Below are 17733 nucleotides of genomic sequence, written 5' to 3'. Positions count from 1 at the left end.
TACTTTAAAAACTTAATGTAATTGTGAAAAAAGCCAGAATTTACCAGTTCCAAATTAATTTTTCAAACAAGAAAATACAAGTACTTTCCTGTGTTGTCTCTGACACGGCTGCCAACATTGTAAAAAAAAATTACTTGTTACTGTTTAGCTAGACACTTAATAAGCTAATCCTGACAAATTTTACTCTGTAAACTAGAATATATCTTTAAGGCAGTGCTTAAGGAGTGTAATATGATAATCAATCTTATTTTTCTCTATGATGGAAAAAGTTGTCCTAAGTAAAATGAACGGAAGTGTGTAAATACAAGACCTTCCTTTTCAACTCATTGGCTCCATTAAGTAAGCACTGGGGGGAGGTTAAACAGAATCATCCGTTATACGGGAATGTATTTGGAGTTTGTTTGAATTATTGCCAAAATGCATTATCCTTGAACTGTTTGCCCGTGAGCTGTACTGTCGTTGACTTCATAAACAATAAGGGTCCGTTGCTTGCTGTAGCTGTTGGAAGTAACTGTTACTAAATTGAACACCTGTCACATGAAGTAAAATAACACACAAAATGAAATGATCTTCTGTGATGCAGAAAAGTCAAACAGAAGTCAGGGAAGGGGATTACACTTGTACTGCTGAAAGTTAAACTCAGTCTGTGGTAACAGGCTGCTCAAATCTTTGCCCCAAACATCTGAGTGACAAGGCAGACAATTTAGTGGGAAAAGGCTGTAGCTTTATTAAGGCAAGAGACTCATATAACACATCAGCAACTACAGCCTATCTTACCCCTCAGTCATCCTAAATGAATGTAATACCCTATGAGTTCTCTGATCCACTCCTGGAAGAACCCACACCCAGAACGAATTTTGTTCTTAACAATATAATTAATCTTGGACAGCCAAAAAACAGGTTCCTGAATTCCCCAGCCTACTGGGTCTGGTAATGCCTAAAAGGTAACAAGTATTGTTTTCTTAGACTATGTCTACGCTGTTCCACAGGTTTGAACTGCAGAGTGCACCAAAGTATTGCAGTCTTAACTGCCCAGCATGTATGCTGCTGGAGAAAACTGAAAGGAACCTTGTTCATGTTAACAAAGAGGATCATGTTGATGCAAACTAGGTACCTTTTAGTCATACCACCAGTGTCCACATGATCACAACATGTTGGTGCACTCTGCAGTTCATACCGCAATAGTCCTGTCAGTTTCCTAAGATCCATTAAGTATCCATTTTGGAGATGGTAATCCCACTGCAATCAAGATTGCATAACAATCTTGGGTCTTAAAAACAATCAGAATTATTTCTACAAACTTAAAAAATACAAAGCCAATTAACCTGCATTAGAAAACCGCACCCTCTATAGAGTATAGCCTACTACCGTAAAAATCTCCAATTGGGATAATAAAATTCTTAGAAGCTATTACATCGACTTATTTACTATTTGTTATAACTTAAATACACATACCACAAAGAAGCAACTGAATTTCTCTGTAGTATCTTAAAATGACTGTGCAACTTAAAAAAGGTCTGGAATGGTTTTCCTTAGATTTACCTAACATTCTTAAAATCCATTGTTTCCACAGGGAAAGTATATGGATATTGAGTTTGATTTCAAAGGTGATCCACTCGGCGGAGTTATAAGTAACTGTGAGTATTATATTTGGTACTTACTTAAAACATTTAACGGGCACTTTATTCAAAATGTGCAGTAAAAAGAGGGGAGATGAGTTATGAGGAGATAATGTTTATTTTTATTTAGAACTCAGTATGCGTTATGTGATAAAGAAGTGGAAAATTCTAGTTACTTTTTCTTTGGGACTGAAATGTATAGAAAACAAAGTAAAAATGCATTTGAAAATACGGACCAGGACTATTGAAAAGTATTGCTTAACGGGTCCATAAAACAGGTATATGGGGCTGTATATCGCCCATCCTTGAAGCTGTTATCTGAGAGGGAGCTTGGTGTGGTGATCAAATTCCAGATATGTCATTTTCTTATCAGACTAATACTCCAATGTTGAGAAATTGTTAAAAAATACATGAAAAGTAAGGAGTCATTAGTTCGTGCTGACAACAATAAAGGAGCGGTGCAAAAATACCCTTTTGGTATAGACTGCAAAAAGGGGACAGGGCAAATGTGATTTCCTTTGCAGATGAACTTTTAAGGCTGTGCTTGAAAGAGTTTTTATTACAAACAATGGAATATGAAACTCAAACCAATAACTGTTTAAAATGTGGTTACCATTAACTTTGAAATTTTGCAACTAAAGAAATTTGAGGTCAACAGATGCTATGTTTGTTTAATGTTGCACTACCAAAAAATAAATATAAAATATAAAAAATATAGCCAACGCAATTTTTATTATTCAGACTTTGTGTATTGTTTTTCATCTAATATTCAAAATATTTTGTATCCAAAAAATAAATTTCTCTAATACAGTATGTGAACTTTCATCTGTTTTGTCTATAAAATGCCAAACTAATTATTCTGATAAAAATATTGTATCTTGCCAAAAGGAGGCCAATACAGTAGTTGTGTTCTTTGGTTCCCTTTTCACCTATAAAGCAACCTCTGAAGGGTGTAGTTTTTAAGCCCTTGTGCTCTAGCGTTCATGTCATACCAAAATATTTCCTGTGGGAATGTTGCAAATAGAAGAAGCAGAAACTAATTGTACCACATTGTCTAGGTGAGCAGAGTGATTATGTCAAGCCTTCAACTCATTGCTTGAAAAATTCTGAACTACACGAATATGTAATGCTGTCAGTCTCAAGGGGGAGAAGGGCCTCACCAACCCTGTTTTTATGCTGTTACATGCTCTATAAAATGGATTATACTGTAGCTTATATTGCCATTAAATATTATTGCTTTCATAATGACTTCAGAAAGAATATTGTTGACTAAGTAGTGTTCTTAGGGACTCCAACACTTGGGAAGCACAGAATGTTTCACGCTTTCAGCATTTAATCATTCTTCTTTGAGAATCCCTTTACTATAGGACCATAACTTACAATGATCTCCCTTGTGGCCCGCTTCAGTAGGACAACGTGGGTGCAAGGAGCTTCCCATAGGGGACCAGAGAGTATAATTAGCACAGTGATTCATGTAGGTCCCATCTATCTTCCATTGAAGAGAGAGACTTCCATCAACTTCCGTGGGAGCTGATCAGACCTATAGTGTCTTGTGTACCATATGTGAGAGTAAAAGCCATCAAGCAAATCTTGTAAAATGGAAGCAACTAAAACACCTGCTGAGCTAGTCAGGTCTGGTCAGTTTCCAAATTGATGACAGCTTATATTTAATAATTATAAATTATATATCTGTATTGAAGTGTCTAACAACACTTGTTCATGCATTTGGCACCTTACTACATGACTGTTGTCTTGAAAAAGAAATGATGAGTGGAAAAGTTCATTGTGATTAATAGGATTTATCAGATCTCTAGGCATGTGTGTTGAAACTGACTGTGATCAGCCACTTAGGACTTGTTTATGCTACAAAATTAAGTAAACTTTATCGAATTCGACCTTGAGCCTCCAAATTAAGTCAATTGTGCGTGGCTATACCATGCTCATTGTCTCAATGGACTGCATCCTCACTAGCAGTGCCTGCATCGATGCACAAAGCAGTGCATCGTGGGTAGCTATCCAGAAGTGCAACTTGCTGCAGTGTGTTTTGGGAAGTTTGTGCAATGCCTCATGGGACCAAAACATTGTTGCAGAGGAGAAGGGAACATTGCAGTGGCATCCCATGATGCATTGTGCTCCCTCCCTCATATCAATGGCAAACAACCCAGTGATTTTCGCAGTTTAAAATCTCTGCACGTATGCCATAATCCCAGAAGCATGGAGCCTGCTCAGTAGTGCAGTCTTGCTGTGAGCATCAAACACCTTGTACCTTCTCCTGCAGGATTTCCAGAGCCGAAGTAGGGCCCGCCACACAGAACATAGCAATATCTTCCAAGCAGCCCTGCTGCAAGTCATTGAAAAAAAAAATTCACAGTTGCTGCTGGCAGTTACAGAGCAGCTGCACTCTGAGTGCCATTTCTGGTTCCATGAAACAAGCACTTACTAGTGGGACAGCATTGTTTTGCAGGTATGGGATATCGAGCAGTGGCTGCAGAACTTTCAGCTTTCAGGAATGTTGTGCAGAGCTTTCCCCTGCCCTGCAGTTCAACAACACAAACATGAGAGCTGCTCTGGCAGTGGAGAAGCGAGTTGCAATCGCTGTTTGGAAGCTTGCAATGCCAGACAGTTACTGGTCAGTGGGGAATCAATTTGGAGTAGGTAAATCAACCATGGGAGCTGCTGTTCTCCAAGTGAGTGGGGCCATTTATCGACTTCTGCTATGAAGGGTAGTGAGTCTGGAAAATGTGCAAGACATAGTGGATGGTTTTTTCACAGAGATGGATTTCAGAAGTCAACATCAGAGGCGACTTAGGTCGGCATAAAGGACCCAGTAGTATAGATGCATACATTAACAGGTAGTCTTAAGGCGGCTTCCTTCGAATAAACTTTTTAGTGTAGACCAGTCCTTAGACTATAGAACAGAAAGTGTTTTCCAGTTTATGCAGCCATATATCTTCTTGCTTGATCACAAGCCAGATGTTGTAGAGCCAGGTGAGTGATATGCAACTCTAAGGAGGCTGTGGTGTGATTTAGTGGCATTCTTTTCCCAGTGACTGCACACCACTAATGTCCCAACATGGTGCACAGGTGGTGCTGGAATTTCTCATCTCTTGGGTGAGACGTAGATGAGGTCCTAATTGTAACAATAGTCTAGCCACTGTCAGTGTGGTTCTGTGACCTGCAATGTGCAGGAGGTCAGACTAGATGATCATGATGATCCCTTCTGACCTTTGAGTCTGTGATACTGACTGCTGCATGAGACTGGTATAACTGTTTGTAACTCCTGCATGTGACCTGTTACGTTGGAATTAGGTCAGCAAGTGCTCATTGCAGCTTAAAAAGCAGTAGGAGTTTGACTGGCAGGGAGAAAAGGGCTTGTGTCTCTCGTAAGCTTCCTCTGACTCTTTGGGTTTTGGGGGAGAAGGGAAAGTTACGTGAATCGAAGGGTGACTAGAAGAGGCTGTCTCAGGTGGGGACGGGCTGGGCTGGACCCTAGCGGCTCTGGGTGTGCTGGGCCAGGCAGAACGCCCCCATCAGAGCAACCTCAGTTAACGATTAACTGATTAAATGATACAATTTTAATTGTTTAAATGGTTAACTTTTTTTTAACTGATATTTACATCCCTAGCTCTACCACCATTAGTAGTACTTGTTCTCTAATCTGTATCTGGGAAATTAAAGTTTCCCTTAGTCCCTCAATTCCCAGTAGCATTTATGTCATTAAAAATATTAAAGACGTTTCTATCTGTATCCATATTGTTTCTTGGTGGTCTGTAGCAGATCCCAAGTGCCATCCTAGTGGAGCCTCTGTTGCCTTTCTTCCCCAAAGTAATCTTTATCCAAACAAATTCCATTTGATAAATTCCTTCACTTAAAATTCTCTGCCATCTACCTCATCATGAATATACAATGCTACTCCACCACCTTTACCTTTATTCCTGACCTTCCTGAAGAGCATGTACCCTTCAATACCTGAATTCCAGTCATGACTACTATTCCACCATGCTTTCCATTATCACTATAATATCTGGTTTTACTTCCTACTCCAGTAGTTCTAGTTCTTCTATTTTGTTAACCTGGCTCCTTGCATTGGCGTACAGACATCTTCGTTGTTTCTGCTTGGCTTCACCCAGATTCCTTGCCCGACTAGGTACAGTGTCACCTGCCTGACTGTTACTATCAGCAGTTATGGCGTTGTCTTTCCTCATGTTGTCCGTTCTCCTATCCTCTTTTGTTCCTTTCTCTATTCCTGTATACTCTCTTACTTGATTTTCTTCTTGCTCAGTATTAGAATCAGATGTGGAGATTACATGTGCATCTCTCAAAAGTCTTCCCCAAAATCCTAATTTAAAGCTCTTCTTTTAATCAGTTGTGCCAACTTCCATCCCAGAAGTGTATTTTTGTCCCTACTCAGATGGAATCCATCCCATGAGAACGGGCCTCTCTCCATGAATACTTCCCAGTAGTCAACCATACCAAAGTCCTCCGGTAGCACCTTTGCTCTCCTTCTCTAGGGACATGTAGAATACCCCTGAAGATCTACATGAGCCTTCATTACTTTAAGCATCTTCGTCAGCCTTCTGTAGTCTTCCTTGAGGCATTCTAGCGAGAATTTAGCAGTATAATTTATTCCCACGTAAAAGAAAAACAGTGAGCATTTAGATGGTCAGTCTTTTCCTGGAACAACCCAAAGCTGTCACTTTTTTTGTTTACTTCTCAATGTAAAGCATGCCAAAAAAAATTCTGTATTTAAAGGGTTCATAAGGTAAACTACTGTTATTTCTTAGGAACAGGTATGGTCATTTTAAAAATTACTAATTTTCGTGATGCAACAATTGGACACATTTTGCACTTGTAATTGCATATTCAACTTTTAAATCCAAGCCCTAATTGTGTCGTACCCTAGAATAGTTCACTGAAGTGTGAAGGTTTAAGATTTATAATGTATTTAGTGGCATACAAACAATCCTGAGATGGTAGCTACGGTTTTGGCAGAAATCTTTCTGATGAGTCACAGATATTCTTCATATGATTTGTTGTCCATTTTAAAAAAAAAATCAGCTTAGAGTTAAAGGCTGGAGGTATTAAAAAGTTTATATACTCCCGAGTTAGACAACTGTAAAACATCTTGGTTACTAAGTAACAATTATTTCTGCCTGATTTAAAAAAAGATAGTAGTAGAGGGAATCACCTGCTGAATGCCTGCACACTTCTTAACATGGCGATGTCTTCTCTAACAGACCCTAAACAGTATCCTAACCTCACCCTAATTTAATGATAAATTAGTAAATAACTCTGAACCTAGATACAGTAGATGTAATGCCTGGTTTAGAAAAAAATTTTAATTGACAAGGATTTACAATCCAAATGACAGCTTATGACTATAATTAAGAATAACATCTATATTTTCACCTCCTTCAGAAACAATATAAAAGAAACCTATGACCTTTTAGATTAGCAAAGCAACTAACTTATGCTACTGTAAACACTTGATTTTTGCCTTTTAAAAAGTATAGGTAAGTGTGTATTCAGTGAAGAATCAACAGTAAGAGCAAAGAACTTTGGTTATATATTATGATTGTTGTTGTGGACTTTCCATTGACCAAAGCAATGTTACTAGGATTTCTATAACTAGACATTTAAAAAAAATTGTTTTAAAAATCTGAAGTTTTTCTAACTCCCTTGTTAGAGATGGACTTTTTTGTTTTGTTTTGTTCATTTCTACAGTAGTTTTTGATTACATTAAATATGTAGCGTTAGGACTTTTCTAAACCAGGAAAAAGGCTTGAAATTCTGTTAGCTAAATTTTTTTTAAATGACAAACACCACTTTCTCTACCTAGTGTAAATAGGCTTTAACTCCTTTTGAAAATGTGTATTAGTTGTGACTCGCTGTAGATACTTCCAGTAAGTCTGATGTGTTTAGGGCTTGTTTCACTTAAAGGGGACATAGTTCTAAATATTGGGTTAATATTGGAAGGTCCTCTTGAAGAGCCATTATTGAGTTTTCTCTCATGGCTGAGAAGGGAATCAAGGAGGGGAAAAATAAGACATGTCAGGAAGCTGCATGTTTAACTGTAAAAATGTTCTGCTGCCTAGTGGTTGGAACATGCCTTGTGACTTGGCCTGAATAGCCAAGGAGAGCCCCGCTGTCTGAAGAGGAAGGGACTAAAAATTACTTCTGCTATATCATTTAGAATGTATTAGGCTAGTGACATTCATTCCTCTCTTGTGGTGTTTTGCGATGTATCCTCATTTCTTTCTTGACAGTGAAGTCAATTTGTTGTACATTTAGAGAAATAGAGGACCAAATATTTCTGCGTCAACTCATTCTGTTGATCAGAAACAAGAAAAATTCATTTGTGTATTATGGTTCGCCAAATGTATTGCACAGCATTACTAATTGTCTGGGATTTGAAAATTTCGTTTTTTAATAAATGTCCATTTTACTCAAATAGTTGGTCAGCTAGTGATTTAACCACTTTAAATACCTGTAACTTTTTGAAGGGGTATTCAACTGGGAAGTACTATTGCGATAACGTTCTGATATCACATGCAGTCTTTTGCTAGATGGATATTGGAACAATGTGCCTCAAGGAACAACAAGTATTTGACTTGTAAGCCATATGTATTTACATATATTTCCGAATAGATTTTATCCTTAACACCGGTTTTATTGGGTGTTAACATTTAGATTCTTTTCCATCCAGAATCCAGACAGAAGTCCTGGTGGATACTGTGTGTACAATGTAAATGTACATGTGCCTAATGTATGTGTGTGTGGTCTGTATTTTCTATATACAGCACTAACATTTACAAAATGTTCACACGTTGTTTGTACTTGCATTGTGCTAGACACTGTACAATAATAGAACAAAAAGATAGTGCCTGCCCCAAATACGTACCTATGTGGCATTTCCTTTTGAAAATTTGGTCCGCAGGATTCATAGCCGTCAGGAGTTAGTGCAAAATGTGTTGGTTATGCTGACAATTAAATCTGTACATTGGCGTGATTTGTTAAAATGCTGCTAAAACAGAGGGGGAAAAGGGAGGTCAACCAAAACCAGAGTTTTCTAAGAATATGACAGATGATTTGGATCACTTTTGCCAGTCTCATTGTGGCTTGCACATGGACAATGAATAGCAGAGCATAAACTCAGCTTTAAACAAGATTCCAACTTACGGCTCCGTTGTTACGGTAAGTATCTGATTTTCTGACTATAACATCTTTCTAAAACTTTTCTTCACTAAATATCCAGACAGACAGTGTAGTGAACATTGCACTTTGGAAATCTGATAACTAAATTAGTTAACTTCTTTGCTTAACAAAACCTCAGAAGAAAAATCTAAGACACTGATCCCTCTCACACAACTAATTTAACATATGCTCAGGAAACTGTTTACATTAAAGTCTCTGAAGGCATGCATGTAATTAGAAAAAGCCATGTGTCTCCTATTTTGCCAAAGCTCCACAGCTGAGCTTTTAAAGCAGTACCAAAGTAACAAATATGCCTTTCAACCCAAAAGGTCCCAAAGTGCTTCACAAACTATGTACTTTCCACAGTGCTTTTAAAGTACAGCCACTTTTGGAGGGGTGTGCAGCTACTAGTGGGTACCTTGCCCCCACCCCCCTACACTCCCCGTAACATTGGTTCATTGAGGGGCAAATCCCATGAGTCTTTATAGACCCTAGGGGCCAGCCGTGCCCAAGGGCTGCTCCCCAGACCAGGTTTCCTCCTCCCTGTCCCCTGAACTCCCCTGGAGGGTGAATAGCCCCCCTACAAGCCCTCCCCACCCCACCCTGGCAGCCCCCGCCCAGAGTCCACTCACTGGCTTTGTCGGACTTGGGCCGCTGCAACAGCTTGGCAGGGAGGAGCTGCCTTCTGAGGGCTCCTGCAGCAGATGCATGTGGGCAGAGGGCCCCCATGCGCCCCTCCAGCTCCTCCCTCGCCATGCTCAGGCTCTGCGGCTCCTGGGAGTGTGAGCCGTCACTGCTGCCCCTCCCGGAGCAGGCTCAGGGCCCCGCGCCGCCGCGGCAGCTCAGAGGCCCAGGAACCACAGAACCTGAGCATGGTGAGTAGGGAGCTGGGGGGTGCATGGGGGCCTCTGCCCGCATGCATCTGCTGCAGCCTGCAGGAGCCCCCACGGGGGACGCCAGGCCACAGCCTGGGCAGCAGGGGCGAGGAGTGCGGCTGCTCCCCGCTAGCGCCACTGCCATCTTTGCAGGGCTCTTGCCCCCCTGCGCCGCCCCCACAAGCGGGACACTCTGGCTTTCCGGTGCCTCTGGAAGGTGGCTCCTCCCTGTCAAGCCAGGGCACCGCTTTTTGGTGCCCCAGGGCTTCCTTAGGATTTATGGGGCCCTATGCAGTGTTATTAAATTGGTGCCCCCATGCCCGACGGCAGCCTGAGCTTGCAGCCTGGTGGGGGCAGAGGGACAAGGTAGAAAGAATAACAAGACTCGCGGCCCGCCTCACGGTGGCGGAGAGTCACGGTTTCCCACAGAGACCCCTGTACCCTCTCCCTCACGCAGACTGGACATGCAGAAGGTACCTCATTAAAAGCACTAAACTTGGGAATAAAAATGTTGGTCACAGGTTTTCTTTTATATGCCCTGAAGTTTGTCAGACATTTATTTTCAAACCCTTTGTGGTAAGGGTGAGTCAGCTGTCTTGCTGAATACAACATTAAATATTATGGAACACATGATGCAGCTCTTCTCTGTTTTACATTTTCCTAATCAGTATTTCTAAGCTGATTTTATATTTTAAATGTACTTTTAACTGTACTCATTCCAGATTACTACATATTTAACTCACTGAAACAGACATTATTTTAAATTAATCAGTCACAGAGGTTTAGTGTGTCATAACAACGTTAATTGCTTTTAGAAAAAGGGAACACTAATTTACTGTGTGTGATGTCCATAACTATAGATATGTTTATGAAATTTCTCCAAGTTTAAAAAATGTTTCCAGAGATTTTAGGCTTAACGAAGGATTTTATATCTTACTAAAGTACTGATTTTGCTTAAAATTAATTAATCATATAGTCAGAAGTAAAGAAAGGGGAAACTCTTTGTTCAGCTGGAAACAAAGGGCTGTTGCTTCCTTCGGGGGGGGAGGGGAGGGAAGAGGGGGTGAAGGGAGAAATGTTTGGACAGAAAGGACAGGGTGACTTTGGAAGTGAAGTTGTTTTTTTTTTTTTGTTTTTTGTTTTTTTTACTATAGTAATTAAAATTTGTATTTTAGATAAGGGTGGTCTTTTGAAGAATTTATTTAAAAAAACATATGTCTGAAGATCCAAGCATTTAAAGCTAAAGATGATTGTGCATCTAAAAATCTGTGCAAGGATTTTTTAGAGATGTGATTTTATAATCTTCACCAACTCACTAATGAAATATTTTAAAAGCAAATTTTAAACTAAGATCCTGTAGACTGACTTGAGTAAACACTTGATCTTAGCTCATAGAGCCCAGAAGCGAATATTAAAGTCATGCACAACTGTTTTTGTCAGTACATTCAGAAACTGACAGTAGATACCTGGTGGTTAGCAAATGCCTGTTAAATGTCTTCATTAACCCTTGAATGGCTCTTTAACAGTTTCAGTGTTGTGCTAATAGGTCTGGCAGGCTGGAGACTTTTTCTCTTTTAACTACTAGATCCCCTTCCCAGGAAGACTCGGAGCCTGCAGGAAAGGTCAAAACAAGGATAGGAAAACCAGGAGGGTGGGCACTAAGACCCAGTGGTGCCTCAAATTTTCAGGTGCCCTACCCAGCTGCCTATGCCTAAGGACAGCCCTGGGCGCCCCCAACCACTTGCTGCCCTAGGCTACTGCCTGGTTCACCTAGTAGTTGCACTGGCCCTGCTAGTGGGGCAGAAGAAAAACCAGGAGATTTAGATTAGGTATTAGAAAAAACTTTCTAACTGTAAGGGTAGTTAAGCTCTGGAATAAGATGTGAAATCCCTACCATTGAGGTTTTTAAGAACAGGTTGGACAAACATCTATTGGGATGGTCTAGGTTTAGTTTGTCCTGCTGCAGCTCAGGGGGCTGACTTGATGACTCCTCGAGGTCCCTTCGAGCCCTACATTTTTATGATTCTGTATTAAGTAAGACTGAACCTAAAATTGTCCCCTGTTCCAGGGGTTCTCAACCTTTTTCTTTGAGGCCCCCCCCCCACATGCTATAAAACCTCTAGGCCCACTTTTGCCACACTGCCAGGGCCAACATTAGGGGATAGCAAGCAGGGCAATTGCCCGGGGCCCCATGAAGCTAAGTTACTCAGGCGTCAGCTTCAGTCCTAGGTGGCAGGGCTCATGGCCAGGGCTTCAGCCCCATGCAGAGGGGCTGTGGCTTTCCGCCTTGGGCCCCAGCAAGTCTAATGCCAGCCCTGCTTGGCGGACCCCCTGAAACCTGCCCATGGCCCCCAAGGGAGCCCCAGACCCCTGGTTGAGAACCTCTCTCCTACTCTGTCCCGGTGCATGCAAATTTAAACTTAAGTTGTCACTAGCAGGATGGCTGTTCAGTTAATTTATCTGTGATATCTCTTGACTCTTTCTTAACTCAAGCTTAATATTAATTTGACAGGATAGCTTCCTGTGAGGGGAGATATGACTTAAAAAAGCAGAATGGACCTGATTCTGCAGGGTATTTAAGCACATGCCTTACTTGGAATTCCTGAGTAGTCCTAGGCTCCTATTTTGTTCGAATTTAGGCATGTGCTCAAAAACTGTGCTGAATTAGGGCTTAAATATGGTTACATTTTTTTTTGCACTACAATGCAGTTTAAAAATTCAAAGGCCTGGAGGTTGTATGTAGAAGAGTTATGTATGCCTAAAAATCATATTTATAGTGATTTTTAAATATTGCTGAGATGCATGTTAAGTCTCTGATTTGCCAGAACTAGATAATTGGGTCTCAAATCTATGGAGATATTTTTTAAAAAATTGTTTAGACAGATTACAAAATCATATTCTGCAGTATTGTTTGTTTTGATTATATTACAAATATTCCACAGTCTAGTTTTAAAATGTAATTGTTTTTCTTTACCTTTCTCAACAGTTACGTGAATGCAGTCTTCAGTCATTCAGAAGTCAGTGCTTCAGATAGTTTGTGCTAAAACCCAATTTCTCTGACAATTCTTACCAACTTTTAAATGTTCCAATATATATTTTTGACCAATACAGAAATGCTACCGATTACTAGAAATAAACTACATGGGTTGAACCAGATGTAGAAATAAATAAGAGGTGTGGTGTGTTGTCATTGATTGTAGCTCTGCTCATCTAAAACTATCATCAATGACACATTTCTGTAAGTGTGCTGTATACCAAAATACCCGGAGCCTGTCGTCACTAGGTGTCAGCACCCCTCAAGTTCAGTCTCTTGAACTTAATAACCTTGACACAAATATGGTCTGTTTCCTGCTGTATTAAAGCATGTAGGTAATTTGATTTTGTGGATGTGATCAAGCCAAAGGAGACATGTTTATAAGATAAAAGTGATTGCAGTTTGTCTATGTTAAAGTGATACAGTAGTGTTCGTAACTTTGAAATGTTTGTAACTCTGAACAAAACATTCAAAAGGTTACAACTGAATATTGACTTAATACAGCTTTGAAACTTTACTGTGCAGAAGAAGAATGCTGTTTTTAATGGTCTTAATTTAAATGAAACAAGCACAGAAACAGTTTCATTATCTTGTCTGCTTTTTAAAAACTTGCCCTTTATTTTTTAGTGGTTTAGCACAGTACCGTTCTGTACAGTATTTGCTCCTTTTTGTCTCTGCTGCCTGATTGTGTGTTTCCGGTTCCAAATGAGGTGTGCAGTTGACTGGTCAGTTCTTAATTCTGCTGTTTATAACTCTGACGTTCTGCTGCACTTTGCATCACTGGATAGCAATTGTTTTTTCAAAGGTTTTGCAAAACTACTCATTGCTGAATATGCTGAAATACAGCCACATCTGGAAACAGAGAAGGCAAATTATAGGGTTATTAGATTATAAAAATGCAGATGTTGCTTGAAAAAAGACTGAAGTCATCCTAACTGTGCCACTGAGACCTCAGAAATTAGTGAAATTCTCCTTACCATGGTCTTCAGCTTTTGAAATGCTGTGCTTGCTGTGGGCTTTGCCAGTTGCTGTCCAGGTCAGTGTGGTGCTTTAAATTCTTCACCTTGGCACTTGGTTATTTTGAGCACAATGTAATTTACTTTGTCCCTGATAATATTTGTAAGAGGCTTAATATGGGTTGGAGTAGGAGATGTTAAAATGTCTTAGTGGTAGGACTAGAATAGTAAGTTAAATTTTTATGTTCCCTGTGTTTTAGATTTAATTTGCTAGTCTTTTTAATCTAATCCCTTCTCCTGGTCCTGCTACATATTATTAATAATAAGTATTCTTTGATTTATGCTGTTTGCAAGTGGGTTAAACAGTGATAATTACAACAGGCAACATGGAGACTAAGTAGTGTTTGTAACTGACTAAAATATTAATAAGTTCTATTGTACTCCTACGGGTTCTGAATGTCCTTGTGTCTTCATCCATTCAATGACCACAGCAAGGGCCAAATAATCTTCCTATTAACTGAGCTGGGCAGTGGGAAGTTGCAGAGACAAAAGAGGAAAGAATTCTCATCCAAAGGCTGGGATGGGGAAAGATGTAGCTGCTTTGCAGCTGTTACTCCAGCTTAAGGGTTGGAGTCATCTTTGTAGCACTAGAGCCGCCCCCCAAGAGTGGGGGAGGGTTGGATTTGGAGGATTTTATGTAGTGCTGGATTCTCTAGTGACACCTACTCTAATGCTCTCCACATAGCACCCTGTCTGGCAGCATGCAGAGACATACACAAAACACAATGGTGGAGTCCTCTCTTCTCAGCTCAGCACAAAATAAATGCATACACTAATATGGCTTATTGCTACCACAGTATGCTTAGAAAATTACAGTGGAGCCAAGCAGTTTTCTGTGTATCTTTCTGTGCAACACTAGTGCCACAAATATTTCGTAGAAACAAAAAAATCAATAAGAATATAAATGTTTAACTGCCAAGGTACATACAGTCACCTTCCAATAAGGTAAGTGTCCTCAAGCCAGTCAGAAAGTGAAGAGGAGCACTAAATCTGATAGTGGGTATTCTGTTAACTCCTAATGCTGCATTTCAAAGTAAAAATGAAAATTGATGAGGAGCTGAATTCTACACTCAATGTCCACACACTAACCAGGCTGTGGGGATACCGAGCGGAGAAATTCATTTTACCAACTCAAAAACCCCAATAGTTGACTTCTGTGAAGTGTTATCTGTAATTACTGGTCCACCAAAACTCTCCTAGAATGTAGCATCACAGCTACCAACAGTCTCAGTGCAACAGCTTTGGAATTACATGGAGACAGAATTTGGCCTAAGGTCTCTAAATCCATTCTCTTATCCATGTCAGCCCCCTGGACACCTTGGGGATTTCTAAAGAACTTTGCTTTCTCTTCTGTATCTTCCTTTTCTGGATAGACAATGTAGAGACAGCTTATTCTAACTTTTAAAAGAATAATTGAACAGGATGCTTCACTGACAGTTTTTGACTAGAAAATTTCAGTAGCTGCTGACCAGGTATTTGGAGCCATATGTAACCTCTACCCATGCAGTGTGGATTGAGTGTGACTTTAAGTAATTCTTTCTTATTGCTGCGGGGACATTCAGAAAGTACACCCAACCTTCGTTATGAATAGTTTTGCACAATGATTATCAAGCTCCCACAGATGCCTAATGAAACTCTTAACATATTAAGATGCTAATGCTTGATGTTAATTGAGCATGTCGCCTTTAATGTAGCTGGAATTTTTAACATCACATAGGTTTTGGCCTGTTCAGATTGTGACTCTAAACACTGAATTAAAAATAATTACAAAACTTTGTCTGGATTTTGTTTGTAAATTAACTGGGTGACTTGGATTAGGCATGAAAGCAGCCATGTTCCTTTTAACATGTTGAGAGTGTACTCTTACAGGGCTTGATTTTTCAACACCTGATGTGTGACATGTACTATTCAGCAGGTGCACACGTAGCGTTAACACATTCTCTGCACTGTACTTGGCATGATGTGCTGGCACCTGTACCTTCACCCCTGAGGATGCCTGGGACCTAGAAAGGGTGTGTCCTGGGAAAGTTGAGGTTGTATACTAGGCATGGCTGGGACAATGGTGTTGAGCCCTCATGTATGCCTCTAAAACAAGGAATGAAAGGCATTTTAAAAAAAATAAATGTAGCTTAGCCTCCAACCTCGCAAGATGGCGAACAGCTCTGTGCCAAGCTGAATGTTGCCCTCACCATTCAGAATGTCCCTTTCCACATCTCCCTTCATTCTCATGCTGCACTGAGCCCAAAGCCACCAAAACCATCTCGGTGTAATTCAACCATGAGCTGAATTTGCATTGCCACTTCAGCAGTAAGTGTGATAGGGCTCTCCAAAACTTATTTGTTCTCGTCCAATCCAGCTCTACAGTCTTGCAAGATTCTTGTCCTCATTGATAAGGCATAGACTCATAGAAGTCACTGGTGGAAAAGAGCTAATAACCTTTCCAAACTAATTGCCAATGCAGAGTATGCTCCTATAGAATTTAGAGTGCTTTTTCCCAGTCTCGTTTTAAATGCCTCATCTGATTCTTGCTTGCATATTTATACCTGCCTCTGGAAATTTCCACTACATGCATCCGACGAAGTGGGTATTCACCCACGAAAGCTCATGCTCCAATACATCTGTTAGTCTATAAGGTGCCACAGGACTCTTTGCTGCTTTCATTTGATGGAGTTTCCATCAGGTCCCTTGGAGGATAATCTGATAGGCCTCAAAAAATGTATCTTAACTATTCATCTTCAATTTCCCCTTACTCTGTTTCATCCCATTATTCCTAGTTACACTTCTTAGCTCCATTCTAAAATTTTCTGTTCCTCTTTGCTGCTTCCACTCTCTAAACACTTCAGCCCCTTTTAAAGCTCTTTCTTCATATAACAATCCTCCCCTATTTTCTGTTGGTGTTCCAACATTTTGGTGGATTTTCTCTATGGGGTTACTCCCCACAGTGCTGCTTATGCCTGAAAATATAGAGCCAGGTTTTTAAAGATATTTAGGTGCCTAGCGGGATTTTCAAAAGCACCCATGCACCTAAAACTGATTTCAGTGGATGATGATAGACACCTAGATGCTTTTGAAAATACTGCTAGGCACCTAAATACCTTTAAAAATTTAGCCTATCACGTCTAATTGGTAAGGCTGCAACATGTAAAAATCATTAGCTTATTGTAGGTTGGGAGGGACAAATAATGAATGAAATTCTTTGTCAATAACTTAGTTAAGAAATGTCTCCGCTTGTTAAATTATTCAGTAAATATTATTTGATCAGCTCTGGTGTTAATAGGAAACAGTTAAATTCATGTTAAAATAGAGAGAAAATGGTGTGGCAAAAATTAACTCCTATGACTTTGTCTTTAGATCTGTTAGAGAAGTCCCGTGTTGTTAAACAGCCAAGAGGTGAAAGAAATTTTCATATCTTCTATCAGATATTATCTGGTGCATCAGAAGACCTGCTTAGTAAGTACTGTACCTCTGCTGTTTATCAGACTTTATTGCTGCTTTTTGTTTTCCTAATAAAACACTCTCAACCAATATTTTCTTTTTGTGTGAAGAAAGGTATTTTTCATAACTTAGTATTTATTATTATTAGTAGTATTAGTAGTAGATATTTAAGTTGTGGTAATCAAGGTCATGGTCAGGATTGGGGCCCCATTTGTGCTGGATGTTGTATGAACACAGAAAAGAGACCATCCTTGCCCTAAAGGGCTTGTAATTTAAAGATCACTAAGTCAATTTAATATGAACTATTTGTTGTTAGCAATTCTTCATAGTTCTGGCCCTAAGGGTGAAAGAGAGCCATTAACAAGGGAATCTAACTGATCTTATTTTCATTCAATTCATTAGACAAACTTAAACTTGAACGGGATTTCAGCAGATATAACTACCTGAGTTTGGACTCTGCCCGAGTAAACGGAGTGGATGATGCAGTAAACTTCAGAACAGTTAGGGTAAGATTGTCCAGCTTAATCCAAGACAGGTAACTCAAAATATTAAACCCTCAA

At 39.9% G+C, this 17733-nt stretch overlaps 1 protein-coding gene across 6 annotated transcripts in view; it reads left to right on the top strand.

Moving 5' to 3' along the window:
• Nucleotides 1-17733, top strand: part of MYO1B (myosin IB) — a 264196-nt gene that overhangs the window by 170295 nt on the left and 76168 nt on the right. For all 6 annotated transcript variants that reach the window (XM_050969467.1, XM_050969466.1, XM_050969465.1 and 3 more), the window contains 3 exons: nt 1574-1637; nt 17090-17188; nt 17576-17679. In XM_050969467.1, the coding sequence (XP_050825424.1) occupies nt 1574-1637; nt 17090-17188; nt 17576-17679 (267 nt within the window). The remainder of the gene's footprint in view (nt 1-1573; nt 1638-17089; nt 17189-17575; nt 17680-17733) is intronic.

The sequence above is a fragment of the Gopherus flavomarginatus genome, chromosome 10 (assembly GCF_025201925.1).
Source record: "Gopherus flavomarginatus isolate rGopFla2 chromosome 10, rGopFla2.mat.asm, whole genome shotgun sequence".
NCBI classification, from domain to species: domain Eukaryota; kingdom Metazoa; phylum Chordata; order Testudines; family Testudinidae; genus Gopherus; species Gopherus flavomarginatus.
The sequence above is the reverse complement of the archived record's forward strand: the minus strand, read 5'-3'. Positions and strand labels throughout refer to the sequence as shown.